Source organism: Sorex araneus, chromosome 2, assembly GCF_027595985.1.
Source record: "Sorex araneus isolate mSorAra2 chromosome 2, mSorAra2.pri, whole genome shotgun sequence".
Taxonomy (NCBI): domain Eukaryota; kingdom Metazoa; phylum Chordata; class Mammalia; order Eulipotyphla; family Soricidae; genus Sorex; species Sorex araneus.
Window position 1 is genome coordinate 231,872,778 of NC_073303.1, and position 26,819 is coordinate 231,899,596.

The window sequence follows — 26,819 nt, forward strand, 5'->3', positions numbered from 1 at the left end:
TGCACGCGGTCGACCCGGATTTGATCCCCGGTATCCCATATGGTCCCCCAAGCACTGCCAGGAGTAATTCCTGAGTGCAAAGCCAGGAGTAACCCCTGAGCATCGCTGGGTGTGACCAAAAAAGCAAAAATAAATAAATAAATAAATAAATTTCCGTTAAGAATCACTCCTGTCGGGGCTGGAGTGATAGTCCAGTGGGTAGGGCATTTGCCTTGCCCACAATCAACCTGGGTTCGAATCCCAGCATCCCATATGGTCCCCTGAGCACTACCAGGAGTGATTCTTGAGTGCAGAGCCAGGAGTAACCCCTGTGCATCACCGAGTGTGACCCAAAAAAAAGAATCACTCCTGTCAAGCTCAGGGGACCATATGGGATGCTGAGAATTGAACTGGGTTAGCCGCGTGCAAGGCAAACACCCTCCTGGCTGTACTATCGCTCCAGCCCATCCTGCTGTACTCTTGCTCTGGTCCCCAAACACTTTTTAGCAACTGGATCCAGCTCTGCATATATGAGATTAGCACTACCGGCTTGGTGGGCAGTTGAGCAGAACAGGTAACTCAGCAGCCATGCCCTATACAGGCCCTCAAGAGGGTTCCACCATATGTTCATAAGTCATGAAATAATTTTTTTCTTGCTGGTACTATTTTCCAAATTAAAAAGAAAAATAAGGGAGGGGGTGCTGGAGAGATAGTACAGTGGCTAAGCTGCTTGCCTTGCAATGAGGCTGACCTTTGTTCAATTCCCACCGAGTATCCGGTCCTCTGAGCACTGGCAGGAAAAATTACTGAGTGCAGAGCCAGTGTTAACTCCTGACCATCGCTGGGTGTAGCTCAAAAACAAAACAAAAAAGAAAACAAAAGGAAAAGTAAGTCAGGTGGGTAGATGGTTCAGCCGGCTGGACGGTGTGCCTAGCAAAGACAGTAAATTCTAGTCCCAGCTGAGCATGCTCCTGCCCCAGGACCATGACCCAGTACCACGAGGGGTGGTACTGGTTGTCCCCCCAACCATTACCAGCATCACCAAGAGGAGTGCGACCGACTCGGGCCCTCTAATTAAAAAATGGGGCCTGGAGCGATAGTCCAGCGGGTGGGGCATTTGCCTCGCATGCGGCTGCCCCGGATTCGGTCCCCGGCATCCCATATGGTCCCCCGAGCACCGCCAGAAGTAATTCCTGAGTGCAGAGCCAGAAGTAACCTCTGAGCATCGCCGGGTGTGGCCCCCCAAAGCAAACACCTGTAACTGTGCCTGGGTCTAGGGCCGTGGGCTCTGGTGGGGCCGCCAGTTTCAGCACCTGGGCTGTCAGTCTCTGCAAGTCCCGCTCCGGGGCGGGGCCGCGCATGCGCATCGGTGCCCGGGCGGGGGCGGGGCGCGGCTCCGGCTCCAACATGGCGCAGGCTGGCGGCGGCGCCGGGGGCCGCGGGCTCGGCGGGACCCGCTGGGGGCGCCCGGGCTCCGCCGCCCACGAGAAGCTGCCGGTGCACGTAAGTGGCCGCCCCGCTCTGCCGGGGCCGGCGGCCCGGCCCGCGCCTCCTCCCCGCGCCCCAAGCCCCGCAGGCCGCGCCCGGTGCCCAGCCTCCTGCCCCGCGTCCGGCCCCTGCCCACCCGGACCTCCGCGGCCCCTGCGCCCGTTCGCACTGCCGGCCACCCCCCTCCGGCCCTGCTGGCGTTCCGAGCCAAGGACCCCTTCCCGGCGACTGCCAGCCCCCTTCTCTTCCCCATCGGGCCCTGGACCCCCCTCCCCCATAAGCCCTTCCCCACGGGAAATCCTTCAACCTCATTCCCCTTCCTCGCAGGGACCTCTGGTCCCCATCTCTCTCCTCACCAGGGATCCGACCTCTGGCCCTTCACCTTTGCCCCTTAGAGGTCCAACTTGACCGTCTTTCCGACAAGGGCCCCTCAGTCCCCTGCAAACCCCCCAGCCCACCGGGACCCTCCCCTACCCCCAGGTGGAGGACGCGCTCACCTACCTAGACCAGGTGAAGATTCGCTTTGGCAGTGACCCGGCCACCTACAATGGCTTCCTGGAGATCATGAAGGAGTTCAAGAGCCAGAGGTACAGTGGGGCGCACCGCTGCTCATTCGTGGCGCCTCTGGGACACTGAGTTCCTTCCAGACCTAGGGAGAGGAAGAGAGAGAGAGAGAGAGAGAGAGAGAGAGAGAGAGAGAGAGAGAGAGAGAGAGAGAGAGAGAGAGAGAGAGAGAGAGAGAGAGAGAGAGAGAGAGAGTGAGAGTGTGTGTGTTTTGGGGGGCGTTCAGGAGGCAGGAAGGGGTGGAGGGGAGCACCCAGTACCCCCAAAGGCAGAGCTCCCTTGACTCAGTGCTGACGTCTCAGTGAGTCTAGTGATATTTAAAAGTCAGATCTGCTTTGCCCAAGCCCTGTCACTTCTCTTCCCTGGGGACTGCTGTGGCCCTTTGCTCCTCAAATCTCGTCCCCAAAGTGGGTGGTTCTCTCTAGTACAGGCATGTTTGGAAGAAGCGCACGTGAAATGCTCAGTAAGGGGCCAGCTGGAGCATGGGGCATGTGTGTGATGCACACATACACTCTCCCATAAATGCACATGTATGTGTATGTAGTCACACTCATGCATACACAGATGTTCCTAACCACACACACACTTAAGCACACAGACACGCATGCCTGTATATGCCCACACATCCTCACACATGCACATGCATACGTGCTGGCATCCATATGCTCATTAGCACCTTCACACCCAATGCTCATAGTACGCAGGCTCACATGCAATCCGTTGTGCCCTGGAAGGGGTCAGGAGCAGACCTTGCCCTGAACTACCCCCACCACACACTGACCATCGGGCACCCGCTGTTCCAGCATCGACACTCCTGGAGTCATCCGCCGGGTGTCCCAGCTCTTCCACGAGCATCCTGACCTTATCGTGGGGTTCAACGCTTTCCTCCCGCTGGGCTACAGAATCGACATTCCAAAGAATGGGAAGTTGAATATCCAGTCACCTCTGGCAACCCAGGTGCGCTACAAAACTGTGGGAACATGGGTGCCCGTTGTGGGGGTGGGCTTGGGGGACAGTGGACCTGGTGTGGGGCTGGGTCTGGAAGTGGGGCGGGGCAAGGACAGGCTAGTCTGGGTGGAGCTTACATGAGGGGAGGGGTAGTGGGCGGGGTAGTGACAGGTTGGTTTGGGCGGGGATTGCCTGTGGGGCGGAGCTTATGTGAGGGTGGGGTACTGGGCAGGGCTTACTTATGGGGCGGGGCAGTGGGCGGGGCTGGCCTGGGTGGAGCTTCTCTAAGTGGGGCTACAATGACAGGCTGCTCCCAGGGGCCAGACAGCGAGCAAAGAGGAACTGATGCAGGGGGCACCTTTCTTGGCCACAGGAGGGAGCCCACCACCATGGGGACATGGCTGAGGGCCTCCGGCAGCAGGTGCCCTGCAAGGAGGACAAGGCGCAGGCGCCGCTGGAGGCGGACTCGGTGGAGTTCAACAATGCCATCAGCTACGTGAACAAGATCAAGACCCGCTTCCTCGACCACCCGGAGATCTACAGGTCCTTCCTGGAGATCCTGCATACCTACCAGGTGGGGCAGAGGTGCTGAAAGCCTGGCAGGGGTTGGGGCCCGGGTACAGCCCCAGGTGAGGGGAGGCCAGGGAGAGTTCTGGGGGTCACAGGCAGCCTGTGCCAGCCCAGGGTCAGGGGGTCGAATATTTGTGTATGTTTCTCCGTGTGTGCATGAGCTTGTGTCCTGTGTGTGGAATGTGGGTGTCGTCTGAGTGTACTGTGTGTGATATGTTCATGTCTGTGTGTCTGTCTGTCTGTTTAGGGGTGCAGACTAGAGAGATGGTTCCTGCCCCTGGTGTCCTTCTCATCTAGGCTCTGATTTCAGGGTTGCCACCTCAGGGCTACTGTGAAGACTGGCAGGGTCTGTTCTGTTGGGGTCTGGCGTTGTTTACCCCAGGCCATGTAGTCAGGCTTCTGTGGGCCCCAAATGGGCTGGGGATAGGTCATCTGGTGTCTGGGTCTCTCGTGGTGAATAAGCTCCTGGCACTTCTAACCTCTGAGCCTGGCCGTGCCCAGGGGCCTGGAACTGTGTGGGCACCACATGGGGTCTGTGCACTGACGCCTCTTCGTGCTCCACAGAAGGAGCAGCTGAGCGCGCGGGGCCGGCCGTTGCGAGGCATGTCGGAGGAGGAGGTGTTCACCGAGGTGGCCAGCCTCTTCCGCGGTCAGGAGGACCTGCTGTCTGAGTTCGGACAGTTCCTGCCGGAAGCCAAGCGCTCTCTGGTGAGCCCCCGCTGCCCCAGAGATGGAGCCTGGTGTCCTTCCCCTCTGGCGTCCCTCAAGCTGACCAGCCCGTGCCCTCAGTTCACAGGGAATGGGCCATGTGAGGTGAGCAGCGTGCCCAAGGGCGAGCACGACAGGGGCCTGGAGCACAGCAAGAAGCGCTCCCGGCCCTCGCTGCTGCGGCCCGTGTCAGCACCCACCAAGGTGAGCCAAGACAGGCTCTTCCCACCCGGCCCCGTAGCAGCACTCCTCCCAGCATCCTCGCGGCCCCGGCTCACCCTCCAGTGCTCCCTGAAACAAGCTGTGGCGGAGCCCTTCCCCACCTGCCAGCTCCTGGCCCTCTTTCTGCCCATTGGCCAATACCTGAACCCCAGACAGGTTCCGTGTGCAGCCTTCAGCCTGCACGAGACCCCTGGGTGGGACCCCGTTCCACAGCTCAGAATGGCGCTGATGAGGGGGCGTGCCCACGTGGACTTTCTCCCCATAGAAGAAGATGAAGCTCCGCGGCACCCGGGACCTGTCGGTGGCAGCTGTGGGCAAGTACGGCACGCTGCAGGAGTTCTCCTTTTTCGACAAGGTGGGGCTGGCGGCAGCACCAAGCCTTCTAGGAAGGCGAGGGCTGGGGTGGGTCCCGAAGAGGGACCTGGGAGGGCCGGGGCCAGGAAGGTGGCATCTGGGAGTGGCCGCATGGCGGGTGTGGGACTTGGGCAGGGCTGGGCAGTGCCCTGACCTGCCCCACTGGACCCAGGTGCGTCGGGTGCTGAAGAGCCAGGAAGTCTACGAGAACTTCTTGCGCTGCATCGCACTCTTCAACCAGGAGCTGGTGTCTGGCTCTGAGCTCCTGCAGCTCGTCAGCCCGTTTCTTGGGTGAGCAACCCTCCCAACTGCCCCATGCGGCCTGGGTGCCCGTTTCCTTTGAGGCCTTCCGTCTTGGAGCCCCCTTGCACCCCTGCTGTGCGACTTCGAGCCCCCTCACTTTCGCTGCAGACAGGCGAGCCAGCACCCCCTGCTACCACCCGCTATGTACTCAGAATTCAGGCAGCTCCTCAGACCCTGGGGTTTGCTGCACACCTTTTCTCCGTCTTTCCTGAAGGAAATTTCCAGAACTCTTCGCACAGTTCAAGTCCTTCCTGGGGGTGAAGGAGCTGTCATTCGCCCCAGCATTGAGCGACAGGTCTGGGGACACCATGAGCCGGGAGGTGGACTACTCATCCTGTAAGCGCATCGGCTCCAGCTACCGGGCACTCCCGAAAACCTACCAGCAGCCGCGCTGCAGTGGGAGGACAGCCATCTGCAAGGAGGTAGCCTGAGGGCCCTGGGTTGGGGGATGTAGGCGGAAGGTTCCAGAATTGATGGCGCTGTTTCTGGCAGGTGCTGAACGACACTTGGGTGTCCTTCCCCTCCTGGTCAGAGGACTCAACCTTCGTCAGTTCCAAGAAGACGCCATACGAGGAGCAGCTGCATCGCTGTGAGGACGAACGCTTCGAGGTGGGGGGTCCCAGCACTGCAGGGGGCCCCCAAATATCCCTCCCCCTGGCATTTTCCCAAGGTCCACAATTCCAGCATTTTCCACTGTAGGGAGCGACCCTTTTCTGCCAGGCCTGTTAGCAACAGATGTTGGGTTTGCTCTTACCAGAAATACCCGCGTATGTAAATCTACCCGGCCAGCTCCATTAAAGTCAGGTTTGCTTGGGGGTCAGTTCTTGTTTTTGGTTTTGTCCTGAGCCCCGCCCACACCCCCTTCTCTCTATAGTTAGACGTCGTCCTGGAAACTAACCTGGCCACTATCCGGGTGCTGGAGAGCGTGCAGAAGAAGCTGGCACGCATGGCACCCGAGGACCAGGAGAAGTTCCGGCTGGACGACTGTCTGGGCGGCACTTCGGAGGTGATTCAGCGCCGTGCCGTGCACCGCATCTACGGAGACAAGGCCCCGGAGATCATCGAGAGCCTGAAGAAGAGCCCCCTCACCGCCGTGCCTGTCGTGCTGAAAAGGTGCCCCGCCACCCTGGGCCCGGGGCTTGTCCACCTCTGTCCACGACCTTCTGCTCTGCATGGGGTCAAATACAGCCCCCAAAGGCCCTGAGGGTGCCTCGCCCGGGCACCCACTGCCCCCTGCATCCGGCAAGGAACCAGGGCAGGGGTTGTGAGTCGGTCAGGGGTCCGCCCTGGCTGACGGGCTGTTGAGGGGCAGTGAGGTGGGGGTGGTGCGATCTGCCCGGCTCCTCGCCCACCCCCACAGGCTGAAGGCCAAGGAGGAGGAGTGGCGAGAGGCCCAGCAGGGCTTCAACAAGATCTGGCGTGAGCAGTACGAGAAGGCCTACCTCAAGTCCCTGGACCACCAGGCCGTGAACTTCAAGCAGAACGACACCAAGGCGCTACGCTCCAAGAGTCTGCTCAACGAGATAGAGAGCGTGTACGACGAGGTGGGACCCGGCACCTGACCTCACCCCAGCCAGGCCCCACCCCAGACTCTTGCATTAACAGCTCTGCGCTTTCCCTTTCCTGCCCCGCCACTGGGCATCCCAGGCCCGCTCCTAACGCCCCAGGCCCCCCGACCCCCAGGCCCCGCCCTGACATTGCTAGGCCGCAGTCCTGATATGCCGGACTCTCATATCTGACACTCCAGGCCCCGCCCACTTGGGCCTAACCCTTGACACTGTCCAGGCCCCGCCCCAGATGCTCCAGACCCCCTGGTTGAGGGGCCTGTGTTGACCCCATCCCCGTCCTGACCCCTTCCCCGCCCTCCCAGCACCAGGAGCAGCACTCGGAAGGCCGAGGGGCCCCATCCAGCGAGCCACACCTCATCTTCGTGTACGAGGACCGGCAGATCCTGGAGGATGCAGCCGCACTGGTCAGCTACTACGTGAAGCGGCAGCCGGCCATCCAGCGTGAGGACCAGGCCACCATCCAGCAGCTGCTGCACCACTTCCTGCCCGGTCTCTTCTTCCCGCAGCAGCTGGACCTGCGCTCGGGCGACCTGGGCGATGAGGTGCGGGCCAGCCCCCCGCCGCTGGACTCTGAGCACCCCACTGCCGTCTCTGAGCGCAAGAAGCCTGCGCCCCCTTCAGGGCCCACACCACCTCCTCCTCCAGGCAGCCCCTTGCCGCCCGACAAGGTGGCAGCGGGCGAGGCCCTGGCTGATGAGCCCCCGCCCCCACCCCCGCCGCCACCACCCCCTCCCCCTAAGCCTCTGGACGACGTGTACAGCCTCTTCTTCGCCAACAACAACTGGTACTTCTTCCTGCGGCTGCACCAGACACTGTGCTCGCGGCTGCTGAAGATCTACCGGCAGGCGCAGCGGCAGCTCCTGGAGCACCGTGCCGAGCAGGAGCGCCAGAGCCTGCTGGGCCAGGGCCGGCGCGAGCGCGGCAGCGACCCGGCCACTGAGCTGCGGCTGAAGCAGCGCAGTGAGTGTGGGCACGCCCTGCTGTCACAGCCCTCTGTCTGCGGTGGGCCCCTGGGCGGGCAGGCCGGGCCGGGTGGCCAGGGCCCACATAGCCTGCCCCATCCTACTAGGTGAGGTGGAGCTGGAGGAGTACTACCCGGCCTTCCTGGACATGGTGCGCAGCCTGCTGGACGGCAGTGTGGACCCCACACAGTACGAGGACGCGCTGCGGGAGATGTTCACGATTCACGCCTACGTGGGCTTCACCATGGACAAGCTCGTGCAGAGCATCGCCCGCCAGGTGAGGGCCGGGAGACACTGACACTCTGGTGCCCAGAACCTGCGTGTTGGAAGGAGGGTGGGAGAGCTCCGCTGTCCCTTTCCCCAGCTGTGCTGGCTGCATCCTGACCATCGAGGAAATAAGGTGTTTTTTTGTTGTGGTTCTGGTTTTGGGGCCACACCCAGCGATGCTCAGGGGTTACTCCTGACAGTGCATAGGGGACCATATAGGATGCCAGGGAATTGAATTCAGGTCAGCTATGTGCAAGACAACAGCCCCTAAACTGGTTTTTAAAGGTGTAGAGTATATAATACTCTCACACTGAGCCTGTCTTCCCTGGTGTGTTGATGGTCTCGAGGAGGTTGGCCTGTTTGGGGGTACCTGCTATGTGCTGAGCCGCGGCACAGACACATGTCTGATGCGCAGATTCCTGAACCTCCAGGTCTGAGCTGTCCTACTGGGTCCCCGCTTTCTTGCTGGGTGCTGTGCAGCGGCGTGCAGACGCCCTGTGTGCTGGTCCGCCTGCGTGCTTGGTTCCTGCATGCACCTGGTTCTGTTCTCGTCTGCAGCTTCCCACTCTGCTCCGTGCTGGCCCCTGACTTCTGCCTTGTCCTGTGGCTGGGTGGGCAGGCTCTGGGGGGTGTCGGTGTGGGGGGTTGTGCTGGGGTGGAGCTTCATTCCTCCTGGGGGCGCCGCGCACGGCCCCCCACAATCCTCCGGCAGCTACACCACCTGGTGAGTGACGACGTGTGCCTGAAGGTGGTGGAGCTCTTCGTCACTGAGAAGAAGCGGGGGGCGGCAGGCGGGAACCTGACCTCCCGCTGCGTCCGCGCCGCCAGGGAGACCAGCTACCAGTGGAAGGCAGAGCGCTGCATGGCCGACGAAAACTGCTTCAAAGTGAGTGTGGATGGCGCGGGAGGGGCATGGCGAGGTCCTGGAAGTAGAGCGCAGCTTCCCAGCGAATCACAGAGGGGAATTCATGGTGCAGTGACCCCTGCCCCTAGGTGATGTTCCTGCAGCGCAAAGGGCAGGTGATTATGACCATTGAGCTGCTGGACACAGAGGAGGCCCAGACGGAAGACCCTGTGGAGGTCCAGGTGTGTGCCCTCCTACTACCCCACCCCATGGTCCAGTCAGCAGGACGGGGTGCTCCCAAGCCCTGTGCTTGCCCTGGTCAGGGCCCGCATCCCTGTGCAGGACTCACGCTGCCATCCTGTCCCCAGCACCTGGCCCGCTATGTGGAACAGTACGTGGGCGCTGACGGCACCTCCGGCTCGCCTCGGGATGGCTTTCTGCTCAAGCCTGTGTTCCTGCAGAGGTGAGGTGGGGTGTGGGGAGTGGCCTGGGCTGGGCTGGGGTGTCCATGGGGCATGGGGAGTGTCCTGAGTCTGGCCCCAGCACTGTGAGGAAGTAGTGGGGGGCCCTGGTCAAGTCAGAGGGGTCAGCAGCAGGCCTGTGGCCTTGGGAGATGGATGTTTGCAGGCAGGCCTGAGGCAGGATCCCGATCCCCTTCACTGTGGGGGTGGGGGACACTAGTAGGGGAAGTGGTCACATTTGAATGGGAGCACCTTGCTGGGCTTGAGGGACAGCCAGGGATGGGGTGCCCATGGGGTGTCCTACACTGGGAGGAGCCAGCACATGGGGACTGTTTGCTGCGTGCATGGGGGTGTGATGGGGGTCAGGTTTGTGCTGGGTCCCACGGCCCCAGATGGTCACTGATGAATCCCCAGGAACCTGAAGAAGTTCCGGCGGTGGCAGTGCGCGCAGGTGCGGGCGCTGCGCGGGGAGGCCAAGGGTTCGTGGAAGAGGCTGGTGGGCGTGGAGAGCGCCTGCAACGTGGACTGCCGCTTCCGGCTCAGCTCGCACAAGATGATGTTCATCGTCAACTCGGAGGACTACATGTACCGGCGCGGCACGCTCTGCCGGGCCAAGCAGGTGTGCATGGGAACCCCTGGGGCAGCGTTGGTGCGGGGGCGGGGCCCATGGTCTGACCAGCCCTGCCCCCGCAGGTGCAGCCCCTGGTCCTGCTGCGCCATCACCGCCACTTTGAGGCGTGGCACGGCCGCTGGCTGCAGCACAACGTGACGGTGGAGGCTGCCGGCCTTGTACAGGACTGGCTGATGGGCGAGGAGGACGAGGACCTGGTGCCCTGCAAGACGCTGTGTGAGACGGCGCACGTGCATGGGCTGCCGGTCACACGCTACCACGTGCAGTACAGCCGCAGGCCCGCATCACCCTGACGCCCTGACCTGGGCCCTGGCGGCCTGAGGGGGTGCCCACCCCCACCCCTGCCCCGCCCTGCCCCCCGACCCGTGCCAAATCCCACCCAGCAAAGTGGGAGCCTGCACACGCTCCCACAGACCCAGGACTAGTTGTGGTCGTGCAGAGGGCCCTAGGCCATGCCCATGCCGAAATGTACAGTCCACTTTGGGGTGAAGGTCCAGGTGGCGGGGGGAACCCAGAAGGCGCAGACCCTGCCCTAGGACCCGGAGCCGTCTCACCAGGAGTTGAACCCACAGCAGAGAGGGGTTTGGGGGCACCCTGAACATTCTAGAAACATATGCGTACACATATTTATTCCTTTTTGCTTCTTAGTGGTTGTCACATCGCCGCAGCTGGGGGCACAGCGCCTTGAGGGTGACACCCCGTGTGTAGCGCTCGTGTGTAACACCCCCCAACCCCCCTACACAGCCCCACCCCCATCCCCCATGCCAGGCCAGGAAATTTCCAGATGTTCCCGGTGGGACTGGAGGTAGACGAAGCCTGGACTCTAGACCGGGCCGTGCTGCCAGCGCAGCCAGGGCCCCCGTGTCCAGCCTTGTCTTGGAAGGGCTCAGGGGTGCCCCCTGCATGCTTCTAGGGAGCCTGGCGCGCTTGGGATGAATCTGTTCTAGGCCTGGCGCTTCCTTGCGGCTGTCTTGAATGTAGTTCTCCTTTTCTATTTATTTGCACATTAAACCAGAACATTAAGTATTGATGAGAAGCCCCGTGAGTCAGGGGCCTCTCCCACACACCAGTCGCGGTCTGCCTGCTTCTGCGCTCCCACTTCTGCCGCTGTGCCTGTGGCCCAGCTCCCCTGGGGTGCTCCGGCCTGGCCAGTATTTCTGGAAGTCGCCCCTCCCTGGCCTGGCTTCGACTTTCCTGTAAATGGTTGGTGCGGTGTCCGCCCTCATGGCTTTGTCCAGCCATCCCCTCTCCAGAGACCCATTCCTCACTGTCCACCAGAGTCTGCAGTGCCATCCTGTTGGCAGGGTTGTCCTCAGCATCCTCTCGGCTCCCTGCCTGGCAGCATGCCTCCCCAGGGGTCTCAGCCTCCCCTCGGGTCTGCCACCAGCGGGGTGCCCATACTGCCTTCCTCCAGGGGACCCTGGCTATAGGCCCCCAGAACCTCAGCATGGCCCAGGGCTTTCAAGGGTGTGGCCATGTGCATGACTGCTGTGTGCTTGTTTGACCTATTACATGTATGTAATAGGTTGCATGTGTATGCACGTGTGTTCTTGTAGTACCTGTTGTGTGCGCACTTGCACTGATGGTCACGTGAGTGTGCTTGTTTGATAGGTTGTGTGTACGCACCATTCCTGGACATGCAGGTCTGAGTCACCCTCCCGGGAGGCCAAGCTGACCAGTCCCCACCCCCTCCTAGCAGACAGCAGAGCTGCAGCCTGTCCTGCTGGCCCTGGCTGACCTCCAGGCTGCTCGGAGGCGGGTTTCTCTGAGCCTCGGGTGGTGTCAGCACCAAGGCACCCCAGTCCCTCCTGCTGCAAGGCCGAGAACTGCCCTGTCACATCCTGGCTGCCCCCGGGTCCCCGTGTGCCCAGATAGATTAGGCTGTCACAACCAGGCGTGCTCACAGCAGAGTCCACCCAGTTCAGTCCTGAGCCCTTGGGACTTAGGTGACAAGCTCTGGTCTCTAAACATGGCCTCCTGCCCAGGAGGGACCCATCTCCTGCATGGGGCAGAGGAGGGCGGGCACGTGGGCATCACTCCTTTCCGGACCTCACATCTCCGTCTCCTGGGGCCATGAGGGACCATGCGGGTGCAGGCGCCTCACCAGAGGAACTGGGGTGCCCTGGACAGAGGCTGGTTCACTTTGTCTCTGATCTGGGGGATGCTGTCTGCCAGCCCGGAAGGGCCAGCGCCCCCACCATGACACGGCAGGATGTCCATCCAGCTCAAGTACAGGAAGTGGCTACTCTGCCTCCAGAGGCTTCGGGGCTAGCACAGGGCGGGGGTGGGCGACCTCCCGACTGCCGCTTGCTCCCGGAGAGGCACCTCCTCCCAGGGCTAACCCCAGCCTGTGCTGGGCCCCTTTGAGGTTATCTTGCTTCCTGACCCGCTCCTGACCCCCACCCGAGGCGCTCAGGAAACGGGGGTTGGGGCCCCACAGCAGGAAGCCGGGAGCGCAGTGGGCAGCTGAGCAGGGCGCCATGCGCGCCATCCAGCCACTGCTGTGGACACTGCTGCTGGGGCTCAGCCTGGGCGCTGCCCCCAGGACACCCAGCACCTATGATGAGAGCGAGAACACAGGCGGAGGGGAGGGTGAGTGAGGGGTCTCGGGCTGGGGGCTGTGGAGGAGATGGGGAGGAGGAAGAGAGCCCAGAGCCGGGATGGGGGCACCCTCCGCCCAGGCCTAGAAGGTAGAGGGGAGGGTCTGGCCGGACGGGGACTCTGGCCTGTCAGCAGCTCTGTCCCCCCAGATGGTACCCGGGGGCCCTGGACCCTGTTCTCCGAGACACCCCCGCGGCCACGCAGCTTCCCAGGCCAACCATGGGCCAACGACACTGACACCCTGGAGCTCTCTGACCGCTCCCGGGCGCTGCTGCTAGGCTGGGTGCCCACGCGCCTGGTGCCTGCGCTCTACGCACTGGTGCTGGCCGTGGGGCTCCCGACCAATGGCCTGGCGCTGTGGGTGCTGGCCACACGCGTGCCGCGGATGCCCTCCACGCTGCTGCTCATGAACCTGGCGGCCGCAGACCTCCTACTGGCCCTGGCGCTGCCACCGCGCGTGGCCTACCACCTGCGCGGCCAGCGCTGGCCCTTCGGGGAGGCGGCGTGCCGCCTGGCCACGGCGGCACTCTACGGCCACATGTACGGCGCCCTGCTACTGCTGGCGGCTGTGAGCCTGGACCGCTACCTGGCCGTGGTGCACCCGCTGCGAGCGCGCGCGCTGCGAGGCGGCCGTCTGGCCGCAGGCCTGTGCGCGGCAGCCTGGCTGCTGGCCGGCGCCCTGGCGCTGCCCCTGCTCCTGCAGCGGCAGACCTTCCGGCTGGCGGGCACCGACCACGTGCTGTGCCACGACGCGCTGCCTCTGGGCGCGCAGGCCTCGCACTGGCGGCCGGCTTTCGTCTGCCTGGCGGTGCTGGGGTGCTTCGTGCCGCTGCTGGCCATCGCGAGTGCCTACGGCGCGTCCCTGCGCGCGCTAGCCGCGGCCGGCAGGGGTCGCTACGGGCCGGCGCGCAGGCTGAGCGCGCTGGTGCTGGCAGCCGCACTGCTCTTCTTCGCGCCCAGCAACGTGCTGCTGCTGCTGCACTACTCTGACCCCGCGCCGCGCGCCTGGGGCGACCTCTATGCTGCCTACGTGCCCTGCCTGGCGCTCAGCGCCCTCAACAGCTGCGTGGACCCCTTCCTCTACTACTACGTGTCAGCCGAGTTCAGGGCTCGGGTGCGAGAGGGGCTGCGGCGCCTCCCTACCGCCTCCTCGAGCCTCAGCTGCACGTCGCCGGACTGGGCAGCGCCCTGGACCCGGAGCTCATCGCTCCCGTGAGCGCCCTGAGGCGAGCGCGCGACCCCCACCCCCACGCCCCGGAAGCTGCCTCTGAAAGGGGCGTCTCTGTGAGTTCCCTGGCCAGCCGGCTCAGGGCAGAGGCACTCTACAAGGCCAGGGGAGATCCCTCCACGTCCTCCACCCTGCCTACGGTCACCGACTCTGCATCCAGCTCCATCAGCCTCCAAGGAGATCCGGGTCTGGGCCCACCGCGCCCTGCTCCTGACAGCCTGGCACAAGGCATCTCATGCCCGGGGAGGTCCGGCTCCTCTCCTTACTGACGCTGAGCCCCGCCTCTCGGCTCAGGTGGGCAGAGCTCAGCGGGGAGCACAGGGCGGGGGTGGGGGCAGCACAGCAAGGTGGAGTCTGCTTTGGTGGATCTGTGGAGAAGAATGCTGCCCCCAGACGTCCTCTGCACACTTGAACTGTCCCATATTCATGCACGCACACACATGTCCAGGGGCTACCGGCTTTGCAGTGGCCTTGGATGCCCCGTGGGCAGGGCCTCTGCTTTCCATGGTCTTACATCTCGGCAGTCAGCAGGCCAGGGTGCAGAGGGCCCCGGCACACTAGCCGAAGGATGAGCGCTTGGCTCTCACAGCTGCAAGAGCCACTGAGAGGAAGAGGATGGTAAAGGTCAGACCCCCGGCTCATGGGACAAGACTGAGGGGTGCCCCGCAGCCTCTGGCCCATGGAGGAGGCAAGTCAGCAAGGTTTCATATTGTGGGGGCCCTCGGGAACCAGGCGCCCCACCTAGCCCTCTGCATAGCTCAGGGAACCCGGGGCAGGACCAGCCCCCAGCCCTGGTGTTGGCCCCTCACAGCCCCTGGCCCTGTGCGGTCCCCGGTGAGGACAGTTGTGACCAGATACCAAGCAGAGACATGGGCCCCGGCCTGGGCTGAGGGGAGTGCAGTGGGCAAGTGGGCTCTCCACGGGGCCTGGGTTTCAGGCTCACCGATGCTTGGTCCCCACACCCACTGGGGTGACCCCCAGCACCAGGCCTGGGTACCCCTGAACACCAGATGTGGCCCTAAAACAATCTCCCATATTGGCCCTAATTCAAGCATTAAAAAAAAAAACACATTGTGTTACATTAAAAATCATGTCATACTACTTACACATAATTCCATACTTAAATAATTACATATAATAATCATCTGTGACTATTTTATAATTGCTTTGTGTGATACAGTAGTACATGTGATTGTATCATGATTTATAATTATGTCACATTAGAAGAAATCATTCATATACAAAACATACATAATGGCATGTGCTATAATTAAAATCATATATAATTGCATTTAAGTGCTTCCTATTTAATTATGTAATTGGGTCTATTATAGGTAAATAAACACACGTGCAAAGCTGAGGGCTGTCCTGCTGTACTAATCTCGGGCACTTGATTCTGTCCTGCAGTCCTGGACCACACGCCAAGCCCGAGATTTACACTACAGGACCTCCCAAGCTCTCTGAAGAGCTTTTAATTTATTTATTTTTAATTAATTTATACTTTTTGGGTCACACCCAGCGATGCACAGGGGTTACTCCTGGCTCTGCACTCAGGAATTACCCCTGGCGGTGCTCAGGGGACCATATGGGATGCTGGGAATCGAACCCGGGTCGGCCACGTGCAAGGCAAACGCCCTACCCGCTGTGCTATCGCTCCGGGCCCCCCCCACCGAAGAGCTTTTTAAATACCTGGTTTGGGGGCCATATCCATGGTGCTCAGGCCTGACTCCTGGCTCTGCATTCAGGATCACATATGGTGGGACTTGGGGCATTGATGGATTGACCGGGTCAGGGCCAGCACTGTCCCCAACTGTACTGTTTCTCCGGCTCCCTTGCAAGTCTTATAAGTGCTGACCCAGGTGCTGGGCCACAGGGATCCACTTCTTCAATGCATGGGTAGGCGTGGGTAGGGATGGGCAGGTCAGGGTGGGAAATGCTGCCCCCTAGAAGCCCCAGACAAATCACCCCCTGGGCACACTCCAGCTTTCCACAGCTCCTTCCTTCCTAAGTCTCCTTGAACTTAGTTCAAGGTCCCCAAACTCAGCGGGCACCGCCCAACTCCCACTGCAGTCAGGGTCACTCTTGACTTCCAGGACCTACCTGACACCAGTGTTCCTCCAGGAACTCCGTGGGCCTTGGGAGGACAGAGAACCAGGCCATGTGCAGGCAGAGCAGGGGGAATGCAGCCCCCACCCACTGCAGGGCTAGAGGGCAGCCCCCATCCTTGGTCCCCAGTGGCTGGTTTAGGAGTCATGGCGTTTCTACCCAGCTAGGGCCCCCAGACCTGCAGCCTTGATATTTCGAGTCTGCTCCAGTGAGACCCTGAGTGCCATCACCGAAGTCCCCATCTAGGTGCCTGTGCCCCATGTCATGGGGCAGCCCCAGGCAGGACACACGTGCCACAGGAACATGTGCCCCAATTCCATGTACACACGTCATGTAACACGTGCGCACAGCCACACTGCAGTCACATGCACACATGCAGCATGCCACAGTTTGACCTGTGGCTATCCGTGGGGGCAGGGCCCGTTGGGTCCAGAGGCGGCAACAGAACACTCGATGCAGCAGTGCAGCTTTATTGCATGGTGTTGCCAACACCCTGCCTCCACCCCACAGCACAGTCCTCCGGGCTATGGTGGATGGGGACCGCAAAGCCCCAGAATGTATGTCAGGGTGCAGGTATCTTGGGCGTGGCAGCCCCAGGCTCCCCACAGGCGCTCTCTGGGCTGAAGTAGCATTGGAGAGACTCGTCTGCACCCTGAGCCTCTTCCCAGACTTCCTGGTTGCCCAAGGCCACCTCCTTGCTGGCCTCCGCTGACAGTTCCAAAAGCTGCGCAAAACTCCTGGGATGACAGATGGACATGGCTGTCATTCACGAGGAGGGCTTGTCTATGAGGACCCACCCCAGGACAGGACCCTCAGGGTGCATGAGTGAGGGCAGGACCCGGGTCCCAGCAACCCTGTGCTCGGGGAAGGGTGTTCCCTCCAGTGCTTATATGGAAGGGACCGCCACAAGGACTGGGGACCCAGAGGCAGGGACCCTGGGATCTGCAGAGCGTGGGATCTGGGGGAATCGGAGATAGAGATCCTAGTGTTACCGTGTGCCAGAGCCGACATCCTCCTAGACTCAGTGTCCCCAACCCCTGCTGCTTCAAGAGCCCCTCCCTGCCCTCCTGGCCCAGAGGCGGCACCTCTGCAGCTCCAAGTCTGTGGCCTGCGCGGTGGTCTTCAGCTCCTGTAGCCGTGCCAGTGCCTGCCCAGGGTCAGCGGCGGAGTCCAGCCCCAGCTCCCCCAGCAGCTGGCGAGTGGTCAGCAGTTCTCGCTGCACATCATCTGTGGAAGGACTGTGTGTCGGGCTGGCCTGCACCTGGCCCCGTGCCCATGATAGATATGGCGCATCCGGGCAGCAGGCAGAGAGCCTGGGCACTCGAGCCTCCTGGGAGACACGCCCACCTCAAGCACACGCGTCCCAGGGTAGCACCAGCTCAAGCATGGACACCTGTGTCCTGGTGGCACCGTCTGCTGCCAGGGTACCGTGTGTGACTTTGGTGACGGGGCAGGGCTGCCCTGCCTGCTGTCACAGGCCCCTTCTCCTACCCAGGAGTTGAGTGCCGTCTCTGTCTAGATGGATGGTGCTGACAGGAAGCTCATGTCGTGTAGTGTCCAGGGCGCTGGCCAGGGCCTGGTATTCTTCTCTGAAGTTCTGGACTATCGCTTCACAGGGGCTGAGCATCTCTATCTGAGGACAATGGCAGGTGAATGGCTCTTTCCAACATGCTCTCAGGACGTTGGAAAGCATTCTGGAAACTTCTAGGACTCTCCAGGGCTGAGTCATGGAAGTGAGGGCAACAGGATCAGGAAGGCCGGGAGAACAGCCGGACTGCCTACCCCTATACCCACACTGGTGCTCCATGTGCCACTGCCCAGCCCTCACAGCTTGCAGCTTCACCAGCTCAGTCTGCTGCCTCTGGGAGGCCGCGAGGGGTCTGGCACCCCCGAATGGAAGAGCAGCCAGGGGGCCCAGGAGCAGATATCCCAGTGGAGCGCTAAGGCCCGGGGCACATCCTGCTGCGCTGCTCTTGGCCTGCAGACCTGTGGGCCAGGCACACAGGGGGCCCTGCCGTCCTGGGATGCCTACACCCTTTTGGGCTTCCCCCTACACAATGCAGTGCCTGGCCCCCTAGAGGCCAGTGTAAAGGCAGTACCCTGTTGGTCAGTACCTGTAGGACAGCCCATACATTTGGGTGCAGATCTCCGCCCAGGTGCAAACCCCCAACCCCCAGCAACGCCCCACCCCACCTGTAGACTGCCCACAGGCAACCTCAGCCCTCAAGCCCCACTCCAAGCCCCACCCATCCACAATGGCAGACCCTGCCCACATGGAAACCTGCCCTGACAAGGCCACGCCCACACATGGGCCCACCCACCCACAAGAACACCTGCCCCCCCCCTTGCCCCCATATACACACTCGGATGCCGCCCCTTGCCCACCTGCGAGTCCAGGACAGCCACCAGCTGCCGCAGCCTCTGGCCAAGCTGGAGTTGGCACCGCTGCTCATGGACCTTCCTGCGCAGCCTCTCCTCCTCCTGGCCCACGGCCAGCAGCTTCTTCTCCGCCTCCTCCTCGAAGGTCGCCAGGCTATTCTCCATCTGCCAAGAGACCTGTTAGCTCAAGGGGGTGGCCACAGCTCCCCCAGGCCCCACCCATGGGTGGTGGGCCTTACCTTCACCGTCAGCAGCGTCAGGAGCAGCGTCTGTGAGTCCACCATCTCCATCGCTTCCGACAGATCCTGGGGGGGCACTTCCGCTGCCAGGGTGCTGGGGGGTAAAGCTCCTGCCAGCCCGCGCTGAGCCCCAGCCCCAGCCTCGGCATATGGAATGTGGACCCTGGGGCGCATGTACTGGGCGCTGTCCTTGGCTGCGGACAGGACACCTCTGGCCCCAGGGTAGAGGCTGGCAGCCCGCTTTGGGATGGCACTAGTCACCTGGGAAAGCCTCCTCACTGGACTGTCTCGGGCATTAGGGCTGCCGCAGAGAGTCCCGGGAATAAGGGACACCCAGCAGTCAGCAGCTCCTCTGTCTTACTTGGGTGTTCCTGCAGCGGAGGGGCTGGGGTCCCCCACCCCTCTCCCCTCTTACCGGGCTCCTCTTGCGGGCCACGCACACCGAGGACTCGGGTCTTCCACATACTCTTCTCTCTGGCTGCCGGGCCCGCCTGCTGATGCTTTTGTCTGGATAGGAGAGGAAGGTGCTGAGGCCATGTGCCTCGGGATGCCCCTGCCGTCCCTGCTGGAGGGGGCCGACATACCATTGATGGCTGAGAGGTCCAGGTCTGGAGGTGCCGTGCCATGGCCCTCCAACAGGGTGGACTGCAGGTCCCCCTTGTCCACCTTGCTGGCATCTGTGACCAGGGTGGGAGTGGGGGCATCAGTGCTTCCTAGCACCTGAGCTGGCCCGCGTGCCCCTTCCTCAGCATGTACTGAGTCCCCACCCCCGCCCAGGTGCAGCCCCAGCCCCCTTGCCCCCGCACCCCTGCTGCTGTTGCTGGTTCTCCCGGGGACCGGTCTCTTCCCTCGATCCGGCATCTTCCCGCTGGTCTTGACTGCATCTGCATCAGGGGCCTGTGTTGGGACAAGGTGGCAGCACCAGGACACACCTCGGGATTTGTTGGGAAGCTCCCTGTTGCGGTGCTTCGAGCCACACCCGCTCTGCCTGCCTCCTGGTGTTTTTCTTTTTTTTTTGCTTTTTGGGTCACACCTGGCGATGCACAGGGGTTACTCCTGGCTCTGCACTCAGGAATTACCCCTGGCAGTACTCAGGGGACCATATGGGATGCTGGGATTAGAACCCGGGTTGGCTACATGCAAGGCAAACGCCCTACCCGCTGTGCTATCGCTCCAGCCCCTCCTGGTGTTTTTCTTCCCCCCCCCAGAATTTTGGGTCACAACCAGCCAGGCTCAGGGGATCCTATATAGCGGATTCTGGGGATCAAAACCGGGTCAGCACCCTACCCACTGTACTACTACTTTGGACCATCAGTGGTTTTTAGGGGCACTAGCAGTGGTGTTTCCGGTTGCTACAGGAGACCCAGCAGCACAGGAAGCATCATCCAGCCCCAGAGAACCCCTCTCCTCTTTGGGCAGCGCCCCGCCCCCTCAGCAGCCGCTGCTACCTTCCTCACAGCTTTCTTCTCTTGCGGCTGCAGGTACCGGGATTCCATTACACGGCCGCCTGGAGGGGACACGCAGGGCTCACCCACCTGAAGAGCAGACCCATACCCACCAGGCTCCAGGGGCTTCTGGGAACGGGAGGGGTGGGCGGAGCGACCAGGACAGTCTTGTGACCCCAGGGGCTGTCCACTCGCCTGTGGCTCCGGGAACCCAACCTCAGAGGGTCAGTCCAGAACCCCCCCCCAGACACATATACACCCACCTACAGCTCTCCTCCTGGTGCCCCCAGTAGTGCTGGGACCTCCTGAGAAGGGCTTCCTGGAGGGAGAGGGCCTTGGTGGGCTCCGGGTAGTAGGGAACCGCGCCCGGGTGCTCCCACCAGCTGCGTGGCTTTCCCACACTCCGTCCGCAGCACCCCCGACAGGCGGGGGCGCAGCTGCGAGGGGCACAGCCCCTGGCCCTGACCCTGCTTTCAACCACGGGTTTGGGGGGGACCCAGATCCGGGGGAGGATGGGGAGCTGGCTTCGGACCTGCGCCCCGCGCCCCCGCCCCGTGACCCCGCAGTCCCCGTGATGAGGGGGCTGGGCTTGCAGCCGCGCGCGGTCGGGCCGGCTCGCAGGGATTTCGTTTAGGGGTCTACCAGGGTAGGGGGCAGAGAGGGCGTGTCCCTACGGCCGCCCGCTCACCCCGCGCCGCGGCCCACGGACTCCGCCATCTTCCCGCCTTTCGCTCAAAGGCAGGCGGGGCCGCTCGGGGCGGGTGGACGTGGCCGGGCCGGGCCACACTGCGCAGCCGCGAGAGGGGTGGCCGCGCGGCGCGGGACGCGTGGCAGCGGCGGCCCCGCGCGTGCGCGGCGGCGTCCTCCCCGCCACTTGGTCTCGCCCGGCCCCCGCGGGCGGAAGCAGGGGGCGCGGCCTCGCCGGGCTCCGCCCCGTCACGCGGCGACGCCCAGGCCCCGCCCCCCGGAACCCGGAAGCGGGCGGGCGCGGCGGGGCGGAGCGGCGGGGCCGATCGGCGGCGGCGCGGCGGCGGCGCGGCTGCTGCGGGAGGGCGGGCGGCGGGAGCCGGGCGGGCACCGGCTGCGCGCGGCGGCCGACGCTCAGGTGAGCGCCGGGGGCGCGGGCCGGGGCTTCGAGCGCCTCCGAGCGGGCGGCCTGGCTCGGGGTCCCGGGCGGGAGGGGTGTGGGGGTGGGGGGCGGGAACGGGCGCGTCTGGGGGTCGTGGCGAGTGGCGCGATCCCGCTGGGCGCGGGAGAGAGTGGACGGGAGGAGCCTCGCGGGGGCGGAGCGGGCAGGTCCTGGGTCTCGAGTGGCCCGTGTGAGAGGACCGGGCCAGCGGGTGGCTGGGGGGTCGCAGGAAACGGGGCTGGGAGGGGGCAAGGGAAGGGGGCGGGCTGGAGAGGCCCATACGGGGGTGGAGGACGGGTCCGCCGCTGGGGTACGCTGGCTCACAGGGGTGCAGGCCGGGCTGGGCGTGCCCGCCGGACCCGGAGCGCTGGAGACACCGACGAACGGGACAGAGGCCCCGACTCGGCCAGCCACGGGCAGTGAGGAGGGCCCTGAGCGGCCCCGTACGGAAGTTGGGGTTCAGCCTCGCTCCGCCCCCCCTTGCTCATCTTCCTGGCCTCTCCCCGGGTGCGGGGTGTCTCGCCAGAAGCTCAGGAGCCTCGGAACACCGACAAGCCCGAGCAAGCGGGAGTGGGGGTCCCAGCCACGGCAGGATCAGGAGCGGGGTCGAGCGGGGTGGGGGGTTCGGGGCTCCTAGGCAATGGCCGGAACTGACTTTCACCCTCTGGCGCCCTCATCGCATCCTTGGACTTAAATGGGTAAAACGGAGGCTCAGGAAACGTGTCCTGAGGCGGTGAGCTCAGCGGGCAGCCTAGAACTGCATGGCCCCTTGTCTCCCAGGGACAGCCTAGGGATGCCCCTGGGAGTCCACCGTCCCCCACCTGACCCTTGCCCTGGACTCCCCTGCTTGGCTGCTGCCTGAGAGTCAGGCCAGGGAGCAACCATGGGTGTTTGTCAGGGACTTGTCTCTCTCTGCAGTTGTGCATAGGCCTGGGGTCCTAAGGGGGACCCCAATGCTGTAGCCATCCCTCTATTCCTTCTGGACTATGTCCATCTCTTGCCCTGGACCTGCATCTAGGGGACCTAGAGGGAGGCACGCTAGTACTCCCGAACCTGCAGGAGCCTCTGTGGAGGGGGATTGGGACAAGCTGGCTGACCCCCCCACCTTGGGCTTCCTGGCTGCTTCCCCAGGGGTGGCCTGGCCCCAGGGTCACTCTGGGGGTCACAGAAGAGGGCCCCCCAACACACATCTGTGACTTAGACTTGCTTCTGTGTATGTGTGTGTGGGAGTGGGACCCAAGTCCTGTGTTCCCCAGAAGGAAGCTGATATGGGCAGGTGGGATCTCAGAGATGATTCTCTGGAAGGGAAGCCCTGTGCCCCCTTCACACCCCATCCAGAGGCCACGGTTAGGCAGTGGCCCTGATCTTGGGGCAGCTCCGGGGCTCCCCGCTGCCTTGCAGAACTGTAGGTGTTTGCTGGCACGTGGCCCCCAGCCCGCCTGCTGGACAGTACGGCTTTGTCCCTCTGTGCTTTGTCTGCACTGACCTGGATTCCTGGGGCCATGTCCTGGCTGTCTCTCGAGGTCAGAGTGTCTGGAGGCAGCTCTGACCTGCCATACTTGTGTCCCCTTGTCCCCTTGCACTCAGTGGTGGCCCCGCGCTCACCCCAAGGGGACCCACTTCCCAGGTCTCTGGGTGCTGTTCCTGACGCCCAGTGCTCTGTGGTCCCAAGCAGCTGTGCCAGGCGGCTCCTGCGTGGCGTCAGTCCGGCAGGAGAGACAGGCCCTGCCCTCTGCTCCCCGCTGGTAGACAAAGGGCTGCAGTCAGGGCCCGGCCCCCCACCCTCCTTGGGGCTCTCCCCAGCCCGGACGGGCTCTCACGCAGGCGGGCGTCTGGCCCGGTGAGACAGCGGTGATGCGGGCCCGGCTGACTGAGTCAGCTTGCGCCTCTCCAGCCCCGGGCAGCCTGTGTCTAGTCTGACTGTCCCCTCGGGGGCCCTGTTCCTCCCTGTCCCCACGCTGGGCTTGTCTGTCAACAATCACTGGAGTTTGGGCACTAGGGGCTCTCTGGGAGGGTCACCCGCCAGGTGTCCAGAGTCCCCTGGGGCTAGGGCTTAGGGTTAGTCCTGTTGGGCCATTCCTTCTTCAGTGGAGTGAGTTGTGTAGGTGGGCGTGGAGCCCAGGGAGGGGCGTGGCTCGGTGAGTCCCTGCTCCTGAGTGGGCAGGACCCACCTCATTCTAGAGGAGGGTCTGGGCCACAGTCGGGGACACTGGCATACAAAGGGGGCTTCCCGCCAGGGCTTCCTCATTCCCACTTGCAGAGCTCAGGGTTACAGCCGGCTGGCAGGCGCATCCCCCATTGTCACTGGGGGGTACTTCTTTGTCACCCCAAGGCACCCTTCATTTCTCCAGTTTCCCCCAGGTCTGAACCACATTTACAAGGAGTGGGGGGACCCTGTACCCTCATTGTGGGGATAGGGTGGAGGCATCACCCCATGGGGTTTGTGGTTTGGGGGTCCCTGGCCTGAGACTGTGTGCCTCTTGGGGTGCACTACAGGGGTGGACCCTGGCTCAAACCTCAGACCCCCCAGCCTGGCTGGCCAGGCCCCCGCCCTGACTGCTCTGGAGATCTCCAGCTCCCTCCCCGGCAGGCCCCGGTAGCTGACCTCACGCCTCCGACTGACCTACCCCCTCCTGCCCTGCCACCACACTGGGGCTCTTGTTCCAATTGGCCACCACCATCCTGCCCGCTGGCCTCCCAGCGCCCTGCCCATTGCCCTCCCTTTCTGCCCTTAGGCATTGCCAGTGCTGGGGTTGGTGGTCCTGGGGCGGGAAACACATCCTTACGGAGAGCTGCCTCCACCCTGGGGCGCCGCCCACTCCTTGTGGGCGCCTTGAGGTTAGGCCCAGAGGGAGGCGCCTGTCCTGCTGGAAGGGGCTGGGAGTGGTGCTGGGGGTGGTGCCATGGCCCAGCCGGAACAGGATGTCACAGGCACGATGTGCCCCACAGTCCCCAGTTCCCCAGCACAACTCTTTCACACTCAGGGCCTCTTTGAGTCACTCTCGCTCTTGGTGGCCAGGGAATGCTTCTCTGTTCAGAGGGTTCGGGGCAGCCATGGTTGAGCATCCTGCCTCTGGAAGCTGGTGGGCTTAGGGGATGCTTGTTATGGGTGCACCCCTGTCCTGCATCCGAACCCCAAACCTGCGGCTCTCCATTGGTCTTCACCCTGAGCCCCTTCTGCCTGTCCTGGGGGAGGGGTTGCTTCTGGCTCAGTGTGGGAGGGAGGGGGCAGCTGAGATCTTGGGGCGCGGATTTGGCTGTGGGTGTGTCCCCTTTGATGGCCCTCTCTCTTTCCAGCTGCAGGACGTGCCCGGTGGCCACCGCGGAGGCATGCTGAGGGTGGCCAGCCAGCAGGATGAGCATGAGCCGGGGCCGTGGTGGGGTCCAGGCCTCCTACCACCTGCGCATCTACCCGCAGCTGCCTGGCATCCCAGCACAGGCATCCTGCTGCGTGGCAGCCAGCAAGGACAGCACAGCTGCCGAAGTGGTGCGCGAGGCTGTGGCCAGTCTGTGCCTGGACAGCTCCAAGAGCTATGTGCTGGTGGAGGTGAAGGAGACGGGTGGTGAGGAGTGGGCACTGGATGCTGCGGACGCACCCGCGCACCGTGTGTTGCTGTGGCCACGGCGGGCGCAGGGCGAGCACCCCCGCGAGGAGGGCCACTACTTCCTGCTGCGGGAGCTGGAGACCCCTGGCGCACCCGTGCCCGCTGCCACGCCGCCCTGTGCCTCGGCCGCCCGGCGCCTGGCAGAGCGCGGGCTGCTGCCTCGGCGGCCGGCTGACCTGGACGACCTGTGCGACCTCCCTGAGCTGAGTGAAGCGGGACTGCTGTGCAGCCTGAGGCAGCGCTTCCTGCAGCACAAGATCTACACGTATGCAGGCAGCATCCTGGTGGCCGTGAACCCTTTCAAGTTCCTGCCCATCTACAACCCCAAGTACGTGAAGATGTACGAGAACCAGCGGCTGGGTCAGCTGGAGCCACATGTGTTTGCACTGGCCGATGTGGCCTTCCATGCTATGCTGCGCAAGCGCGCCAATCAGTGCCTGGTCATCTCGGGCGAGAGCGGCTCCGGCAAGACGCAGACCACCAACTTCCTCATCCACTGCCTCACAGCGCTCAGCCAGAAGGGCCACGCCAGCGGAGTGGAGCGCACCATCCTGGGTGCGGGGCCGGTGCTGGAGGTGCGTGGGGGCGGGGCCGGTGGGCGGGGTTGTGGGCGGGCTGGAGGAAGGGGTTGAGGGTGGGCGGGGCCTAGTGTCAGGGGCGGGGCCAGTATAAGAGTAGATCTGAGCATTCGGGGCCTTGGTTTTTCTGTTTGGGCCACACCTGGGGATGCGCAGGGGTTACTTCTGGTGTGCACGAATGGAGGATACGGGGCAGGGAAGGGGGAGAATCATGTGGGATGCTGGGAATGAAACCTGGGTTGGTAATGAGCAAGGCAAACACCCTGCCTGATGTACTATCTCACTGGCACCAGGGGCCTGTCATTCTTGTGAGGGGCTTGTGGGGACCCCTGTGTATACCTCCTAGAACCCCCTGCCCAGTGCAAAGAGTAGGACGAGGACTGCAGGGTGGTCTGAGAATACCTGGTGCCCCTGAGAGGTGCCAGGCCTGGTCTTCCTGTGTGTGCAGACTCCTGCGTCCCTCCACTGTCCAAGAGGTCATGACACCCTGTGAGTCCCCAGTGAGAGGGTCCCAGTACCGAAGGCTGTCCCTACCGTGCCCCCATGCCTTTCGCTGCTGCTCTAGGGGTCCTGGCACTTTCTCCCGGTGCTATGAGTCACTCCCCCCGCCCCGTGGCAGGCGTATGCGCGTGACTCACAGGGCGCCTCCTCTGGCCTACCCCAGCTCTGGCCTGGCGTCCCCTGGAGACGCATTCCCAGGCCTGATGATGCGCTCCCGCCAGCCCCTGCATGCCTCATGCGCCCTCCCCAGGAGTGGCTGCTGGAAATGGCCCAGACAGCCAGGGTCAGCGTCTGCCTAGGTCACAGCCAGGCCCTGTCCCAGGGACCAGGCACTGTCCACTCCCAACACCTACTTATGCCTGGGGCCATTGGCCAGGTGGCTCCGAGTAGAGAAGCGGCCTCTGCAGGGGTGTTCTGGCACACCTGCCCCCCGTCAGAGCTACTATTAATCACCCTCTGAATTTGTGTCTGCCGGGACCCCAGAGCAGACCCAGCCCAGTCCTGGCCCCAGGTGGACTTAGCACGGTGGTTCCCTGGCACCAGGCAGCAGCTCTGCCTTGGGAAAGGGAGAGCTGGGGGCGCCTTCGGCAGGGCTGCCCTGACCAGGACCTTTTCTCGATCCCCAAAAGAAGAAGTCCCATGTTGCGAGGCTGGGGTGTCCCCCGTGCCCTGGGTGCAGCTGCACCGTGTGGCTGTGACCAGGAAACGGGAAGGGGCTTGTGGAGGGGTCCACTCAGCTGCTGCCCATTCACCGCCGAGTCATGTCCCCTGGCTACTGCTGGCCCGGGTCACTTACTATGCAACTACCACCACATCATTCTGACCCCTGCGTTGGCAGCGTAGCCCTTTGGGGCTCGTGTCCATGTTTTATACCTGTGTCCTGTCCCCTTTCCCAGAGCTCCACATCACCGAGACAAGCGAAACTAGGTTCTTACTGACCGACCTGAGGCTGTCAGATAGGGCTTGGGGTCGCCAGCACAGTTGGCAGGACATGGGCTATGGAGTGACCTATACGTGGGCTCTGGCCATACCTTCCCGACCCCAGCGGGTTACCCTGGGGTCCTCAGAGGGTTCTGGGCTGGCTCTGGCGGCTGACCCTCGCTGGGGTGGGTAGACCGTCTTCCTCAGATGTGCTGTCC

The 26,819-nt window shown here is 63.2% G+C and overlaps 4 protein-coding genes across 13 annotated transcripts in view; 3 read left to right on the forward strand and 1 right to left on the reverse strand.

The window, feature by feature from the left end:
- The first annotated feature begins 1,356 nt into the window (after window positions 1-1,356).
- On the forward strand, window positions 1,357-10,897 carry SIN3B (SIN3 transcription regulator family member B). Of its 2 annotated transcripts, none has more exons than XM_012934567.2 (19): window positions 1,357-1,482; window positions 1,948-2,054; window positions 2,835-2,988; window positions 3,353-3,553; window positions 4,114-4,257; window positions 4,339-4,461; window positions 4,745-4,834; window positions 5,006-5,124; window positions 5,351-5,558; window positions 5,629-5,745; window positions 6,011-6,249; window positions 6,497-6,680; window positions 7,007-7,664; window positions 7,774-7,943; window positions 8,646-8,819; window positions 8,927-9,019; window positions 9,146-9,240; window positions 9,653-9,857; window positions 9,932-10,897. In XM_012934567.2, the coding sequence occupies exons 1-19, from the start codon at window positions 1,387-1,389 to the stop codon at window positions 10,160-10,162; spliced, it is 3,408 nt and encodes a 1,135-aa protein (XP_012790021.1). In that variant the 5' UTR covers window positions 1,357-1,386; the 3' UTR covers window positions 10,163-10,897. The 2 variants fall into 2 exon arrangements, with proteins under 2 accessions (XP_012790021.1, XP_054982667.1); XM_055126692.1 differs by having other exon boundaries at window positions 4,748-4,834.
- Window positions 10,898-11,039: 142 nt separating this feature from the next.
- Window positions 11,040-15,058, forward strand: F2RL3 (F2R like thrombin or trypsin receptor 3). The gene is made up of 2 exons (XM_055124599.1): window positions 11,040-12,461; window positions 12,494-15,058. The coding sequence occupies exons 1-2, from the start codon at window positions 12,350-12,352 to the stop codon at window positions 13,684-13,686; spliced, it is 1,305 nt and encodes a 434-aa protein (XP_054980574.1). The 5' UTR covers window positions 11,040-12,349; the 3' UTR covers window positions 13,687-15,058.
- Window positions 15,059-16,262: 1,204 nt separating this feature from the next.
- HAUS8 (HAUS augmin like complex subunit 8) lies at window positions 16,263-20,718 on the reverse strand. Of its 2 annotated transcripts, XM_055126693.1 has the most exons (11): window positions 20,556-20,718; window positions 20,131-20,186; window positions 19,871-19,929; window positions 19,229-19,319; window positions 19,007-19,099; window positions 18,838-18,929; window positions 18,423-18,488; window positions 18,190-18,348; window positions 17,296-17,437; window positions 16,890-17,031; window positions 16,263-16,541 (listed from the first exon to the last, which is right to left on the reverse strand). In XM_055126693.1, exons 1-11 carry the CDS (start codon window positions 20,582-20,584, stop codon window positions 16,367-16,369), a joined length of 1,104 nt encoding a protein of 367 aa, XP_054982668.1. In that variant the 5' UTR covers window positions 20,585-20,718; the 3' UTR covers window positions 16,263-16,366. The 2 variants fall into 2 exon arrangements, with proteins under 2 accessions (XP_054982668.1, XP_054982669.1); XM_055126694.1 differs by lacking the exon at window positions 19,871-19,929 and having other exon boundaries at window positions 20,556-20,714.
- Window positions 20,719-20,874: 156 nt separating this feature from the next.
- Window positions 20,875-26,819, forward strand: part of MYO9B (myosin IXB) — a 28,286-nt gene continuing 22,341 nt past the window's right edge. For 7 of the 8 annotated variants that reach the window (XM_055126429.1, XM_055126433.1, XM_055126431.1 and 4 more), the window contains exons 1-2: window positions 20,875-20,972; window positions 24,294-25,176. In XM_055126429.1, coding sequence (XP_054982404.1) covers window positions 24,352-25,176 — 825 coding nt within the window. In that variant the 5' untranslated portion in view covers window positions 20,875-20,972; window positions 24,294-24,351. The remainder of the gene's footprint in view (window positions 20,973-24,293; window positions 25,177-26,819) is intronic. The other variant, XM_055126430.1, reaches the window with a different exon arrangement.

Excerpts from the sequence above, each read along its gene's own strand:
- SIN3B (XM_012934567.2), top strand. The coding sequence starts at position 1,387 with ATGGCGCAGGCTGGCGGCGGCGCCGGGGGCCGCGGGCTCGGCGGGACC. Across the intron at positions 2,055-2,834 it reads AAGGAGTTCAAGAGCCAGAG|CATCGACACTCCTGGAGTCA; the intron begins GTACAGTGGGGC and ends CCGCTGTTCCAG. Across the intron at positions 7,944-8,645 it reads TGCAGAGCATCGCCCGCCAG|CTACACCACCTGGTGAGTGA; the intron begins GTGAGGGCCGGG and ends ATCCTCCGGCAG.
- F2RL3 (XM_055124599.1), top strand. The coding sequence starts at position 12,350 with ATGCGCGCCATCCAGCCACTGCTGTGGACACTGCTGCTGGGGCTCAGC. Across the intron at positions 12,462-12,493 it reads GAACACAGGCGGAGGGGAGG|AGGAGATGGGGAGGAGGAAG; the intron begins GTGAGTGAGGGG and ends TGGGGGCTGTGG.
- HAUS8 (XM_055126693.1), bottom strand. The coding sequence starts at position 20,584 with ATGGCGGAGTCCGTGGGCCGCGGCGCGGG. Across the intron at positions 19,320-19,870 it reads AGAAGAAAGCTGTGAGGAAG|GCCCCTGATGCAGATGCAGT; the intron begins GTAGCAGCGGCT and ends GTCCCAACACAG. Across the intron at positions 17,438-18,189 it reads TGGCTGTCCTGGACTCGCAG|ATAGAGATGCTCAGCCCCTG; the intron begins GTGGGCAAGGGG and ends CATTGTCCTCAG.